At 41.4% G+C, this 14,751-nt stretch overlaps 1 protein-coding gene across 1 annotated transcript in view; it reads right to left on the reverse strand.

Moving 5' to 3' along the window:
* Positions 1-14,751, reverse strand: part of CNTN4 (contactin 4) — a 1,007,382-nt gene continuing 992,631 nt past the window's right edge. The window contains exons 24-31 of the mRNA XM_081528227.1: positions 7,521-7,689; positions 4,215-4,302; positions 3,482-3,755; positions 2,247-2,387; positions 1,857-1,965; positions 1,250-1,364; positions 631-742; positions 1-286 (exon numbers count right to left, since the gene is read on the reverse strand). Coding sequence (XP_081384353.1) covers positions 3,635-3,755; positions 4,215-4,302; positions 7,521-7,689 — 378 coding nt within the window. The 3' untranslated portion in view covers positions 1-286; positions 631-742; positions 1,250-1,364; ... (1 more) ...; positions 2,247-2,387; positions 3,482-3,634. The remainder of the gene's footprint in view (positions 287-630; positions 743-1,249; positions 1,365-1,856; positions 1,966-2,246; positions 2,388-3,481; positions 3,756-4,214; positions 4,303-7,520; positions 7,690-14,751) is intronic.

The following is a 14,751-nucleotide window of genomic DNA, read 5'->3' on the forward strand; positions in this document are numbered from 1 at the left end:
TTTGCCAACAAAGGTCCGTCTAGTCAAGGCTATGGTTTTTCCCGTGGTCATGTATGGATGTGAGAGTTGGACGGTGAAGAAAGCTGAGAGCCGAAGAATTGATGCTTTTGAACTGTGGTGTTGGAGAAGACTCTTGAGAGTCCCTTGGACTGCAAGGAGATCCAATCAATCCATCCTGAAGGAGATCAATCCTGGGTGTTCATTGGAAGGTCTGATGTTGAAGCTGAAACTCCAATACTTTGGCCACCTCATGCGAAGGGTTGACTCATTGGAAAAGACCCTAATGCTGGGTAGGATTGGGGGCGGGAGGAGAAGGGGACGACAGAGGATGAGATGGTTGGATGGCATCACCGACTCGTTGGACATGGGTTTGGGTAGACTCTGGGAGTTGGTGATGGACAGAGAGGCCTGGCGTGCTGCAGTTCATGGGGTCGCAAAGAGTCGGAGACGACTGAGCGACTGAACTGAACTGATGGGTGGTTGGAGAGACTGGGAAAAGATTGATCAGGATTGACTTCCCAGATGTAAATAACCAAACATTTGATGGGAGGAATAACTCAAATCATTCTATCTTAAGATAAAAGCTTAAGGCAGCTCCCACCTCACAGGTTGGAAGAAATGCAAGCTCACCTGAGGATGAAATTTATCATCCATGTCTTCTGCCCCCATGGAAAGATGCTGTTTCATACTCAGGTTTTGTGAGCTTTATAAAAACTCTGGAATTCTGAGAGAATCCAACTATCTGCAAAAATAGAATCTTCTTTTGTACAGTTAAATCACAGGTGAACCACCCATACACAAAATGAGTATCAGAATAGGTGCTGGAAAAGATGAAATAATCAAAGCAAATATTCCTTTTTCTAGTGCTTCTCCTTCATAGTCATTGTGTAAAAATCCCAGGCAGTAATGCATTTCCCTGCACATATTAATTGGGACTAGAGCTTGGGGAATCTCGCATGGATGGCTAAGCATAGACAGTGTGCTGTTTAGACATTCCCAGCATGTATTTTCCCATCTTCTAGAAACATCATCTCAATTCTCCTTTAACAAACTCTCTCTCCCCTATGAGTACATGATTGAGGTGCTATGGTGGGTAATATAAATTGATCAGATTCTTTTAGGAATTTGGATATTGAACAGAGTGGCTTTGAAATCAGAAACAGAGCTAATTCACCCCAAAACAGCTCCCCGCAAAGACTGTAAAGTTCCTGCAGGTTCACCCCCAGGGTGGCCCGCTCCTTAGTCTCACCAAGGCTGGGGCATTCAGTGTCTCCATGGCTCATGTGATCTGACCTGGGTCATTCCTTTATGTTTGCTCCGGTAAGCCAGAGTTGTTTCTGTTGCTTGCAAGCAGTGAGCCTAATCTGCAACAACCATGAACACCAACAAATAAGACACATTTGGGTGAAGGTACCTATGGGGCACTTTTAAAAAAATACCTTGAGCTTGGTCAGACTCAGCTAATCCAGGGCCTTATTTATCAGATGATTAAGCTGAGAAATTCAAGGACTTTTCCCAAGGTTTCAAATCAGAAGCCAGGCCTTCTGACACTTTCTGCCACCTTGCAAAACAGTGACAGTCTCCTCTGATTGGCTTGCTGGGGCACACAGGCAGGCAACTGATGCAAAATGCTACTTCAAAGACCCCTTCAATCAATTAATCAATGATTATTTATTGCAAGGCACTGTGCTAGGCACTATGGAGAGTACATGGAAGATAAGGCCAAAGTCCCTGCCCTCAAGGAGCTTACAATCTAGTTGGGAAGACAAGTCATACATACAAGGAAAATTAAGTAACAATACAGGAGTTGAGTTAAAATGCAAGATAACAGTACAAGAGACTTCCAAAAGTAGTACCTGATTAAATTACTGAGTGAGGGGTATTGACAAGGCTTGCAGCTCATTCAGAGGAAGGAGGTCAGCGAGGGTTGGAAGGCTTCGTAGACAAGCCGGGGCTGGAGCTACCCTAGAACAGTCAAGATCGGGGATTAAAGAAGAGTGAGGGTATTTCAAGAAGGGGCAGCCAGATGCCCAAAAGGCACAAAGGTGAGACCAAAAGCAAGTTGTGTTCAGGGGCTAGTGAGGGCTCTGTGTAGCTGGGTATGGACTTAAGTTGTTATTAGATTAACAAGGGCCTCAGGTTTAGAGTTTATCCTTTTAGCAATGGGGTTGGGGAAAACCTTAAAACAACAGATATCCTTAGATTAAATATAGAAAAGACTGAGTTAATCCAGAGGATCTACTCACGTTTGATCTTCAGGAGATTTATTTGTGGATTTTTGACCCTCTCTACTTCCAAAGAGGACCTGCAATGGTGTTTTCTCTGGGTCTTCTAGGTTGGGATCGTGGCCAGAGACTTTTGAGTCCCTCTAGGATCTTAAATTATAACTAGCACAAGGGTGAGTGAACAGATTCCCTGACAGGCAGGCAGGAAAAATGCTCTCAAAAGACAAGTATCTTTACAAATGACAGAATATTTATTAACAATACCTTTAAAAAAGATTACATATGCTAGATCACTGGTAAATATCATTAACACTGGGGTTGGGAACTACCTGGGGTGTTATTTTTTTTCATTCATTTTATTATTTTGCTGATTTTTTTGTGTGTGTGATTTTAAATTTTGTCTTATTTCAACATAGAAGTAACCATATCAAACTAAGAAAGGAACACAGCTTGAAATACTGACAATATATTTTTTCCCAGTTACCACCCTAGTTTTTACACAAGTGGAATCCTGATTATGACTTTATTGGATAAATATAGCTAGAAGGTTGAAAAGTTAACTTATACTCTTTGTAAGCAAAAATGACAAATTACAGGCAAATTTGAGTTCTCTGAGAAAGAAGAAAAGGTGCAGCGTGTTTACAAGTGAAAATTGTTTATAGAAAATTTCATTGCATTTTATTTGCACTGTTCCACTAGTGTCAACTTACAAAACCTCCCCCATTATAACAAATAAGTTCTTTTCATAAGAATACGGTTTTGTTGATATTGTCATTTTCCAATGCGTGATTTTAAGACACAGAAGATAAAGCTTATAAAGCAACAAGGCTACCTACTGCAAAACAGGAGAATCATCGAGATACCATACAGTTGTACTAAAGATCTCTTATAGAGTCATGAAAAAAATTCTTTGTGGCAACTATTTGCTGAAATAGGAGAAATCTGCCAGACTCCTTACATAATTCTTATTTAAAAGAAGGGCTCTATCATTAAAGAGATACACATATTATCTATAAGAGATTTTGTAAAGAAGTTATGAATCCATCGACAGAGAATTACTCTTTTCTTTGTTAAATGTACATTCAAAACAGATACATTTAAAGATAGTAAAATTATTCTTTATCTTTTGAAAGACATGGTTGACTATAGTAACTTTTGGTCTATGTTACTACAGGATATGTAACTTCCAGTGTCGTGGCTAAGATAATGCTACTACAAAGACAGGCTAACTTAGTCAAGGGAAAAGAAAGTCTTACCGTACAATGCTAAATTCAGGGCTGGGGGTACTGCACAAGGTACCTCTTGGGCAGTGAGTTTAGGTTTTGAGATTGCGGCCATTCCTGAAACCATCTCAAGTTGTGTGGAACAACAAAACTCACAACAGGGCTGGAAAACATACTGTACAATGGCTAAACGACTTGATTCAGCGCATCGGTCATCCCATGAGTCATTCCTACGCGGCAGCCTTGAGTTACAGACCGAGCCTTCAGCCGCGCCGCCTCTAGACCCTTGTAGAACCGTACAAGGAATCTGCAATGTGATTGACCAAGGTGAGCTTCCAACTCTGTCTTTAAAGGAAATATTTCCAAATAATAATCATATGATTGTGTTGCCCATAGCATTTTACAGCAGAGGAAAAAAATTAATATCTACATTTCATGTTAACTTTAAAAAATCCTATAAAACACTAATATATAATAAAAAATATGCATATAAGGACATATGTAAACTGCTTTGGTAACATCATATTACAGATGTCTTCAGTGCATTGCAGAGTTTCCAAAGAAACTTCAGACAAAGCTAGATTTGCTTTGAGGAAGTACTGTAGAATGCCATTCCTAAAGAAGCAAAAAACATTTTTTTTTCCAGTAATAAGATGTACTTGAACAACAATATTACTTAGTACTGGGTGTCTTCAAAACAACTAGCTAAATGTTGCTTATATTATAAAGAGAAAGTCCTTCGGAGAACTGTTGTCATAAACTGGACCTGGCTGTGAGGGAGATCATGATGGTACTGATGGCTGACAGCGTGCATGCATTTGAAGTGGACGGCCCGGCTCCTCTTGCATAGGCATCTGCAGAGAGAAGACATTCACTCAGCATCCACTCACCCTGGCAACAAAGGGAGGTGGGGCCCAGGGCTGTTGGGAATGGAAGAACTGTCTGAAGTCTATTGGAAATGACCATCTCTCTCTCTCTCTTTTTTTAAATTTTTAACCTTTTTCTTTTTGGGGTATAGCCAATTTTAAACTTTTTCTTTGATATTGGGGTATAGCCAATTATGGGCTTAGCAGGTGGCACTAGTGGCAAAGAAGTCGCCTGCCAGTGTAGGAGATGTAAGAGACGTGGGTTTGATCCATGGGTCAGGAAGATCCTCTGGAGTGCAACCCACTCCAGTATTCTTGCCTGGAGAATCCCATGGATAGAGGACCCTGGCGGGCTACAGTCTATGGACTCACAAAAAGTCAGACACAACCGAAGTGACTAAGCACAAACCAATTAACAATATTGTGATAGTTTGAGGTGAACAATGAAGGGACTCAGCCATACATACAGATGTGTCCATCCTTCCCCAAACTCCCCTCCCATCCAGGCTGCCACATAGCATTGATCCCTGTGCTCTACAGTGGACCTTGCTGGTTATCCATTTTAAATATAGCAGTGTATACAGGCAACCATAAATTTGTTCTCTAAGTCTGTGAGTCTCTTTCTGTTTTGTAAGTAAGTTCACTTGTATCAAGACCAACTTTTGTTGACTTTTTTAGTCTCTGTTCTATGACGCCCTAGCTGTGCACTTGGGAGGAGGTGATGGACATCTCTGGACCTCTATGTAAGCATTTGTTAAGGGAGGGTGTCCACATCTAACATCAGAAGAAACTTCAAAATGACTGCAAACACTACAGATAAATACCAGGCTATCAATGATGCAGCAAAATAAACATTGATGTTCTCTTTCGAATCCAAGCTTTGTGCTGGGCACAGAGCCGTAAGACAATTCCTACAAAAACCCTGAGAACCTCTGGTATGGTTATTACACACTTTAACAGATAAGGGAATTGGGCCCAGAGAAGGAAGGTAAGTCTAAGATTACCCACTTAGTAAAGACCTGAATTGGGATTCCAACACATATATATCTAAATATGCCTATTTTTTCCCAACAAAATAAACTCAATCTTTTTAAAACTTTTCCTTATATGTCTTATATTGTTTTCACAGTAAGAAGTTATCAACTGTCATTTGAGTTTTATCAAGATTGTAAGGTCTCTAACCACCAAAATGGAAAACCTCTTGAGAAAGAGACCATGTTTTATTCACAGCTACAGCCTTATCATCTAATCATTATAACAATAAAATTGCTTCAAAATGTTTTTGTAATGAATTAAATCAAGAATTATCAATCTTAAAAAAAAACAGTTCTTGAAATGATAAGCAAGTATAAAGTCAGATTTTAAGAAAGTGAGATAAATTAACCCCAAAACAAACTCCAATCTTGTGTTTTTTGTGGCCTGGAGATTACTTCCACATCTCACCATAAATCTGGTTCCTTTCAACAGAAGTTAGAGCCTCTACTGAGATGTAGAAACCAATTCTCCCCAGTGTTTGCAAAGAAAAAAATGTGTTAGTGTTTGCATGCAAAAGAGGTGTAGTAAATATAAACCTCATCTGGAAGATGACAAATTACTCCTGAATCTGGAGCATGTTCTTGGTGCAGCCTGCATTTTCCACCAGAAGTCCCGTTCTATTCACTAACAGGAGAAGGCACTGGCACCCCACTCCAGTACTCTTGCCTGGAAAGTCCCGTGGACGGAGGAGCCTGGTAGGCTGCAGTCCATGGGATCGCTAAGAGTCAGACACGACTGAGCGACTTCACTTTCACTTCTCCCTTTCATGCATTGGAGAAGGAAATGGCAACCCACTCCAGTGTTCTTGCCTGGAGAATCCCAGGAACGGGGGAGCCTGCTGGGCTGACGTCTATGGGGTCGCACAGAGTCGGACACGACTGACGCGACTTAGCAGCAGCAGCAGCAGCAAGTGCTTATTCAGAAGAAGGGTGAAGTGACCAGTGAACATTTTCTTTTCTGATTTGAGGCATCCAAATTTGATAGATGCAGTTAAAACTGATTGAGTGGATATTTTACTGTAACTTGATACAGCAAGGATACTAGATCCTTTCCTCATCCGACAGATAATAAAATGGACACTGAACAAAGGGACTGATGCTCAGGACTCTGTAGCAAAGCTTGTCCATGATTTAAAATATCCTATCTTCATCAGTGACTTGAAAGTTCCTATCTCCAGCCTTCACTGAACCCCTTACCTCTTGACTAGTAAATCCAAAAGCCAAAGAAAATCTACACTTAGATACCTAATGGCAATCTTATTTGTTTTTGTATTGTGATAAGATACACATAATGTAAAGGTTACCATTTTAACTATTTTAAAGTGTACAGCTCAGTGGCCTCAAGTTCACTTCAGTGTTGTGTAGCCAGGACCACATCTAGTTCCAGAACTTTTTCATCACCTGAAATGGAAACCCAGTACCCATTAAGCCACAATGAACACCAGTGGCCAGTCACTTTCAGTCACCAATCTGCCTCTATGGATTTTCCTATTTTGCCTTTTTTAAAAAAAATTTCAAATAAAATCATAAACAAAAAATAATATGCTGTTGAGATACTTGCAAACACATTATTTGAAAAATAGATTGAATGTATTTGTCTGAAAAAAGAACACATGCTTCAACAGTCTTTGAAAACAAAGATATTCTTGACTATATGTAGACATGTGTGCTTATGTACATATGTTATATACACAAGTTCAAAATAGACAGCTTCAAGTTCAAAATATTTTCAGCCAAAGACATTAAATTATATTATATCACTAGAGACAGGATTCTAGAGCAATTTAAAGAACTCTTTTTTGCTTGTTCCTCCTAAGTCACACTTTTAACATTGAGCCATAATGTGGGGGTTACTGTAGATGTAAACCACCTGGGTCACCTGGAAGATCCTGGGTGACTGATCTGTGGCTGCTTTAACCTGATTACTGATTGTCAAGTGATTAAATCCTTGTTACATCAGCCAAGACAAGTCAGACTGTCTTTTGCACAAAACTACCTGTGATCAGCAAATATCAGTTGTCTCAGGAAGGAGGATGGTATTGCCCATTTTTATCATAAGTCTGTTTTGTTTTTTTATGTTTAATTTCATCTGATCCCTGGCTCACTGGGAGGCTTATGAGATAAGGCAGACAGGGAGAAGGGAGGAAAAAAAAAGGAGAGAGACATTCTTACTTGATATCTTTGGAATTCGAATCTGTTCACTGCTGCTGCCATCCCCTCCATCACTGAATGGCTTAATTTCTATTATATAATCTTCATCAAAAGGCAAAGAAAGCTCCACCGATGTTTTGTTTGTTTCAATGACAGATGTGCTGCTTTGTCTGCTCCATCTGTACAGGACCTGCCAATATGGAAAGAACAGGTGTCACCCGCTGTCCTCACAAAGGCCTCCCCAGGATGCAGCATTCATTTGTTTCCACCTCTGGGCGCCAGTGAATGTGGGGATGCTGAAGTTGTCAGGCTGCCTACATGCATTTGGAAAGCTCATTTATAGCAAGGGGCATGTCTGCAGCCACCATTTGTTTCATCACGAGGAAAGAGTTGACAGGCTCATGTGGCATGGTAGCAGGGCTAGCATGAGCCTAACAATGTGCTGTGTGACCTCATACAACCTCTGGAGGCTCAGTTAAAACACCTGAAAAGGTGGCTATACAGAGCTCAGTTACATATAAGGGTCTTTGGCATCAGAATAGATTTGGCTGCTGTGTGACCTTGGTCCACTTACTTTCCCACTCTGAGCCTCAATGCCTTCATCTGTAAAATGGGGACAATAATACCGACTTTCCTGGGAAGTTTTCAAGATTGCACAGGATTCAATAAAATAAAGGACTCAAAGAAAGCATGTAAGACTGGTATCTATGAAGTCTTAAAGGAAACGAGAGATACAAAGATAACTTGGCAAAGGTTAAAAGCATAAATCAGGCATGATAAACTATCATTATTAATCCTTTGGAAAGAGGACATTTCAGCACAGGAAGAGCATCTCTGAAAGGCAAGGGCAGAAACCCCCCTTTTTTCCCTCCCACTGGGAACCCTTTTAAAGCTACATAGAAAAGCGAGGATGTCATAGGACAATTTCCGTCTCTCTCGAAGTGTCTGTAGCTCCTACAATGTCACTCACACATCTTTGTCTACCACTTTGGCTTCTGCTGGGCCAGAGTCTAGGCTGGTAGCTCACAGGATGAGATGGCTAACTAGCTCCCTCGAAAATACACTCACCACCCGGCATTGCCTACCCTGGTCATCAACAATCCCTATTAGGAACTAAAGATAAAGGCCCAGAGAGGTGTGCCTGCCTTTCTGGATATAGCAATTGTTATGAGAACTGTCCCGCAAATGTTTTCTGTTTACTCTGAGCCAGACACTCTCCTGGCACAGCTATGCTTAATGGTGACAGCATCTGACAAGACAGACACTATTATTTGTGTCCACAGATGAGGACACTGAGGCCCAGAGATATTGAAGAGCTGGTGAGTGACAAGATGAGGGTTTCTAAGCCCATACTCTTCAACCCTCTTCAATCACTACAACTCATCATTTCTCTTGATATTAAAAAAAAAAAAAATAGGGCTGGGTGACATGAATGGTTCCAGGTCCTGGTTGTATGTTAGAAGCACTTAGGGAACCTGGAAAAATACCAGTGCACTAGTCCAGAGGTCTCCAGTCTTTTTGGCACCAGGACCAGTTTCATGGAAGACAGGTTTTCCACAAATTAGGGGTGGAGGTAGGTATTTTCAGGATGATTCAAGTGTATTATATTTACTGTGGACTTTATTTCTACTATTATTACATCAGCTCCACTTCAGATCATCAGCCATTAGAAAATGAGGTGGGGGAACCCTGCTATAGGCCACTGGTTCTCAACTATGGTGGGGGGAGTGGAGGAGCAATTTTGTGCCCCAGGAGGGCATCTGGCAAATGTCTGCCGACATTTTTGGTTGTCACAATGGCTGCTGCTAGTGTTGTGAGTGCCTGGGTCCCCCTATAATACAGAGGGCAGTCCCCATAACAGAGAATCATCCAACTTGAAGTGGCATCAGCGAGGAGACTGAGGAATCCTGCTCTGGCCACGCCCCAGACCTCCCATGTCAGACTCCAGAGAAGAAGGGTCTAGGCCATGGTATATTTTTAAAAAGATCTTCAGATGTTCATTCAGGGAATCATGAATGACATCAGGATTCTCAAACCTGAACTTGTATCAGAGCTGACTGGAGGGCCTCTTAAAGCATCTATCACTAGGCCCCACTTGAGTTTCTGATTTCATAGGTCTTAGATGGGACTTGAAAAATCTGCATTTCTAACAAGTCCTCAGGTAATACCATTGCCTCTGGTCCAGGGACCGCACTTAGAGAACAATAAGACTAGCTCATCTTCCCCTAAGACCCACTGCTGCTATTGTTTAGTCACTAAGTCATGTCCAACTCTTGTGAACCTGTGGACTGTAGCCCGCCAGGCTCCTCTGTCCATGGGCTTTACCAAGCAAGAATACAGAAATGGGCTGCCATTTCCTTTTCCATGGGATCTTCCTGACCCAGGGATCAAACCCGGGTCTCCTGCTTGACAGGTGGATTCTTTACGTCTGAGCCACCTGGGAAACCCCCTAAGACCCACTATGAATTTTGATTTGCTGAGGTCAGAGACATAGGGTCACTCTACTATTGCAAGAAAACCCAAACACAAGAGAAATGCATCAAATTCCCTTAAAATGGTTTAGATCCCATTTGTTTCCTGGCATTTCATCACCTTTATTTATGTCTCTCTAATACAAGGTGGAAAACACAATTTCCTTAGGGTGGAAAGATTCATAAGCGTCCCCCTTCCTTCTCAGGAGTATCAGTTGTATCAAACTCAGCATCCACTCACTAATGATCAGGCTCAAATAAATCCTGAGGCGCATCCAGGACTGTCAGAGCATCTCATCACAGCCCTTCAGGAACATGGGCTGGCTGATGGGATGCAAGGGCACATCTGGCTTTGAGGGATAAATTGCTTCTTTGATTTACCTCTGGTCCTTGCCAGAGCACAGAGGATTCAACTAGTTTCAAATATAAATCCAAAAGAAACACTTACAGGAAAAAACAGCCCTTTTATCAGCACTGCTTACTGGTCGTGTAACGTTGGGGGCTGAGCTGCGTGCATGTGTGCTAAGTCGCTTCAGTCATATCCAACTCTTTGCAACCCCATGGACAGTAGCCCACCAGGCTCCTCTGTCCATGGGGATTCTCCAGGCAAGAATACTGGAGTGGGTTGCCTTCCTCCAGGGGATCTTCCCAACCCAGGGATCAAACCTGTGTCTCCTGTGGCTTCTGCACTGCAGGCAGATCCTTTACCACTGAACCACTGGGGAAGCCCTGGGGGCTGCAGGGGAAGCTAAATAAAGGCCTGTGAAACCTTTATTTACACCACAATGAAGCTTATTTCAGCTTTAGTTCTGCTGATTGACCTTAGTCCAAGCTTAGTTCAGCTGATTGACTTAAAGGCAGTGCTTCATTTCCTATAATCCACGGTGGAAGACAGGGAGAAAGATTAAGTTCGTGGGAATAATGCAAATAGAATCAAACATTATTGAATGCTGATTATGAGTTTCAACATCATATACCTTGAGATAGTCACTATTATCATTCTGATTTTCTCTTTTGGCCACGCTGCATGTGGGATCTTAGTTACCTGACCAGGTATTAAACCTGCTCCCCCTGCACTGGAAGCGTGGAGTCTTAACTCCTAGATCATCACAGAAGTCCCTATTCTGATTTTAAAGATGAGGAGTCTGAGGCCTGGACAGGTTCAGCAATGTGCCCAGGGTCTTACAGCCAGTAAGTGGGGGCCACAGCATTCAAACTCAGGCAGGTTGGGTTCACAGCCTGTATTCTTAACTAAGACCAGCTTGGCCACCACTGTGGACAAACTGCTTTCATTCTCTGGTCTCTGTTTCCATGAACACAAAACAAAGGGGGTTAGAGAGTAGAAAGCTCATGGCCCATAGGTCACATTTGGCTTGCACAGTTTAACTATTTGGCCCTCGGTGGATTTACTTTTTCTTAAAGTTAGACATCACCATTTAAAAACCAAGAAACTATACATAGTAAAATTTGGGGTTCTACTAAAAACTGGAAGATATGGCCACATTGGTCTATATTCCTGTCTGGAAATAACTGGTTGGACCTTAGAAGTTACTACCTTTTCTGGACTATCACAAAGTCTATAGGTATCATGGTCTCCAACACACCCTATTATGTCATGATGCTATGCATCTACCTCAGGATATTTGCACATCCTGGTCACTATTCTTGGAACACTCTCAGAGAGCTGCTTATCTTACTCCCTCCTTTTTTCATGGCCCAATTGAAATGTCACCTCTTGATAAAGCCTTTCCCTGGGCTTTATTTAAAATAACATCTCTCCTATCTATCCACTGTCTATTCCTCTCACTCTGACTTATTTCTCTTGGTGGTACTTTATTGATCTATTTGTTTACTTCTGGCAGGCAAATAACTGAGGGGCTAAAAGGTGGGACTCGGGATCCATACTGCCAGTATTCCAAGTTTGGGTCTTCAATATACTAGCTGTGTTAATAACACTGTATCATGTACTTGGGTGTTGCTAAGAGAGTAGATCTCAATGTTCTCACCAGAAACAAGAAATAGTAATTAAGTGATGGTATGGAGGCCTTAGCAAATGCTATGGTAGTGATCATATCGCAATATATAAATGTATCAAATCAACATGTATATATCTTAAACTTACACAATATTATATGTCAATCATGTCTCAATAAATTAGTGAAAAAAACACTAGCTATATGAAGAAGGCAAGTTACTACACTCTGTGCCATGAGTTATTTATCTATAACACTGAGGCTAATAACTGCACCTGCTTCATGGGTAATTATAAAGTTAGAAAGAATTAGACTAGTGCTTGGCACGTTTATTGATGATATTTTATTGAAAGAATTAAGCCACCTTAATCCATTTACATAACCTGCCTGGCTCTGTAGACAGTTTACTTTGTGATACTGAAACCAGACACACTCTCTTTTTAGTTCAAGTGTCATAAAGTAGCTTGACAATTTGTGCTGAAGGAGTATTGGGGGCTTTAAACTTCCTAAAGTGGACTTCTTTTGTGGACTGTTTACTCAAGCAGAAAATCCACAGATCTAGACAATTTAGGTAGAAAAACAAAAATACACACAGATATGCACCAATGTATAATTTTTACAGAACTATATATCCTGAAAGTTGACACTGTGTGTTCTACACACAGTGTGTATAACCAGGTATGCCGAGATCCCCTGGGATCTAAAGGAGGATGCATGGAGAGTCTGGTTCCTCCAGTCCCAGCTCTAAAGAGAAGGGAAGGAACTGAATCGAATGGGAAGTCAAGAAGAAGTCAGAAAGGCCCTTTCCCACCTTGTTACTCCTCTACTGTCAGCACATGCAGCATTTCAAACTTCATACCCATCAATTAGTGATGTTTCCTAAGGCATGAAATTCCCACCCTGGAGGTGCCACTAGATATTTCATAGATATAATTTAGATCTACAAGATACAATGAATCAACATGAAAAAAACTTATTTGGGGGGGAAAAAAAAGGCATAAACCCATGGTTCTCCTTGTGCTGTCTTTTTATTATTTCCTGAGATTGTCCTTTCCTCGATTTCTGGATAGGTCTCTGTATCTTAAATTGTAATGTCTTTTTGGTTTCTTTTTTATTTTAAATTAAGTCTGTGGTTGAACCCTTGTGATGAATATATGAAATAAATACATACTGGGTCTTTCTACCAAAAAAAAAAAAATAGTTTATATCATCTGATCTGCTGCTCACATCTGCAAAGGTTCCATGCTATCCAGCTGTAATTTGTTCCAATGTTTTATTCTAGTTCTACAGGAGTAAAAATTTCCCCAAATACTGTGGGAAGCCCCAGTTCTTTTCTGGGAGGTGAGCATTTCCATATCAGCCTTGTGCTGCTTGATTCCCGCACACCTGCCTGGTTCTGTGCTGCACGGGGGAATCTTCTAGATGTCTGTAAAAGTGTCTGTTGAATTAAAAAAAAAAATATATATATATATATGTGTGTGTGTGTGTACATATGAAGGGCCTCCTTGGAAAAGTGCTAATAAGACAAGTTCATACGAGTTTCAGAGAGAGGATGGGAAGACAAAGAAATAGTAACTAAATGATACTCATTTTTGAATTATTCTTCTAAAAATGCCTATGATCTTTTAGACCCAGTTCACTGAAGCAAACTTCAGCTTGCGTATACATCCCTGCCCTGTGGAAGCTGACGGCACTCCAAGTCCCTTTACTCAAGAGCCTTTGGTTTTCACATTTGTAAAATGAAGGGCTTCAGCTGGATGATCTCTGGGGTTTCCTGCCCAGCTAATATTTTGCTTGGTTCCCTGAAATCCTTTGGGCAGCTCCCTGCTGTTCAATTTTATTTCAGCACCAGTTTCAACGTGAGCTTTAAACCCTAGCTAAAGCTTCTCTCATGGAACTCGTGCCCTCACGGACTGCTAAAGCTTTGGGATTTTTATTGTGTTTTCTCTCTCCTGTTCTACTAGGTAACACTGGAAGCGGGAGGAAGACTTTCTATCTCCTGTAATTTTTTCCTTCTCTCCCTTGGTTTGGTTAAATTAATTCAGGCCAATCACATCTGCATCTCTTTCGTGCTGTGTTCAAAGTCCCGGCAGTGCCAGCCTGGGTTACAGAACTGTGAGAACTGTCCTCACTCTTGCTTTCTTTCTTTGCTTCGTTTCAGTCCTTTCTCTCTCTTTCATCTTCCTGCCTCCCAAACCCCATGCCTCTCTCAAGCTGGATAAAACTAGTCAGATGAACTCTTTCCAATTATTTCACACTAAGAGACTAATGATGTAGGAGTTCAGGAAATGAGGGCTCCTTCCTCACACCACTGTAGAGAATGCATCCTTGGCTGAAGAAATTACGGGGACCATTCAGGCTAGGAATGCATCCTTGGCTGGAGAAACTACAGGGACCATTCAGGCTAGGTGCTCGTGAGGCCCACAGTCTGGGGATTCACAGTCAGTCATCAGCCAATTACAATTACCCAAGAGGATGGAAAGTACTTTTAAAAATCTGACAAATAGTGAGAGCTCTGGCCATAAGGGAAGGCTTCTCATCTCAGACCCAATTAAGGATGCAGATATAAGGGGAGGCAGTCCCAAGGAGAAGGAATAGAGCCGTAAAGGCTTGGGGAAAATGAAGACACTGGTAGATTTCTCCTTTAGCAAAAGAGAAATGCAGCCCAGAGAGGTTACGTGATTTACCTGAAGTCACATAGTGACTAGAGGATCAAGACGTGGTTGTTTTTGTTCTACTCTGTAAGACCCTTCTAGAAAGTTTACTTTTAAAAAGGGATCCAGTGGAAGGTCTATAGATCAGTTCTTA

The sequence above is a fragment of the Giraffa tippelskirchi genome, chromosome 9 (assembly GCF_054371585.1).
Source record: "Giraffa tippelskirchi isolate mGirTip1 chromosome 9, T2T-mGirTip1v1.2.pri, whole genome shotgun sequence".
NCBI lineage: Eukaryota > Metazoa > Chordata > Mammalia > Artiodactyla > Giraffidae > Giraffa > Giraffa tippelskirchi.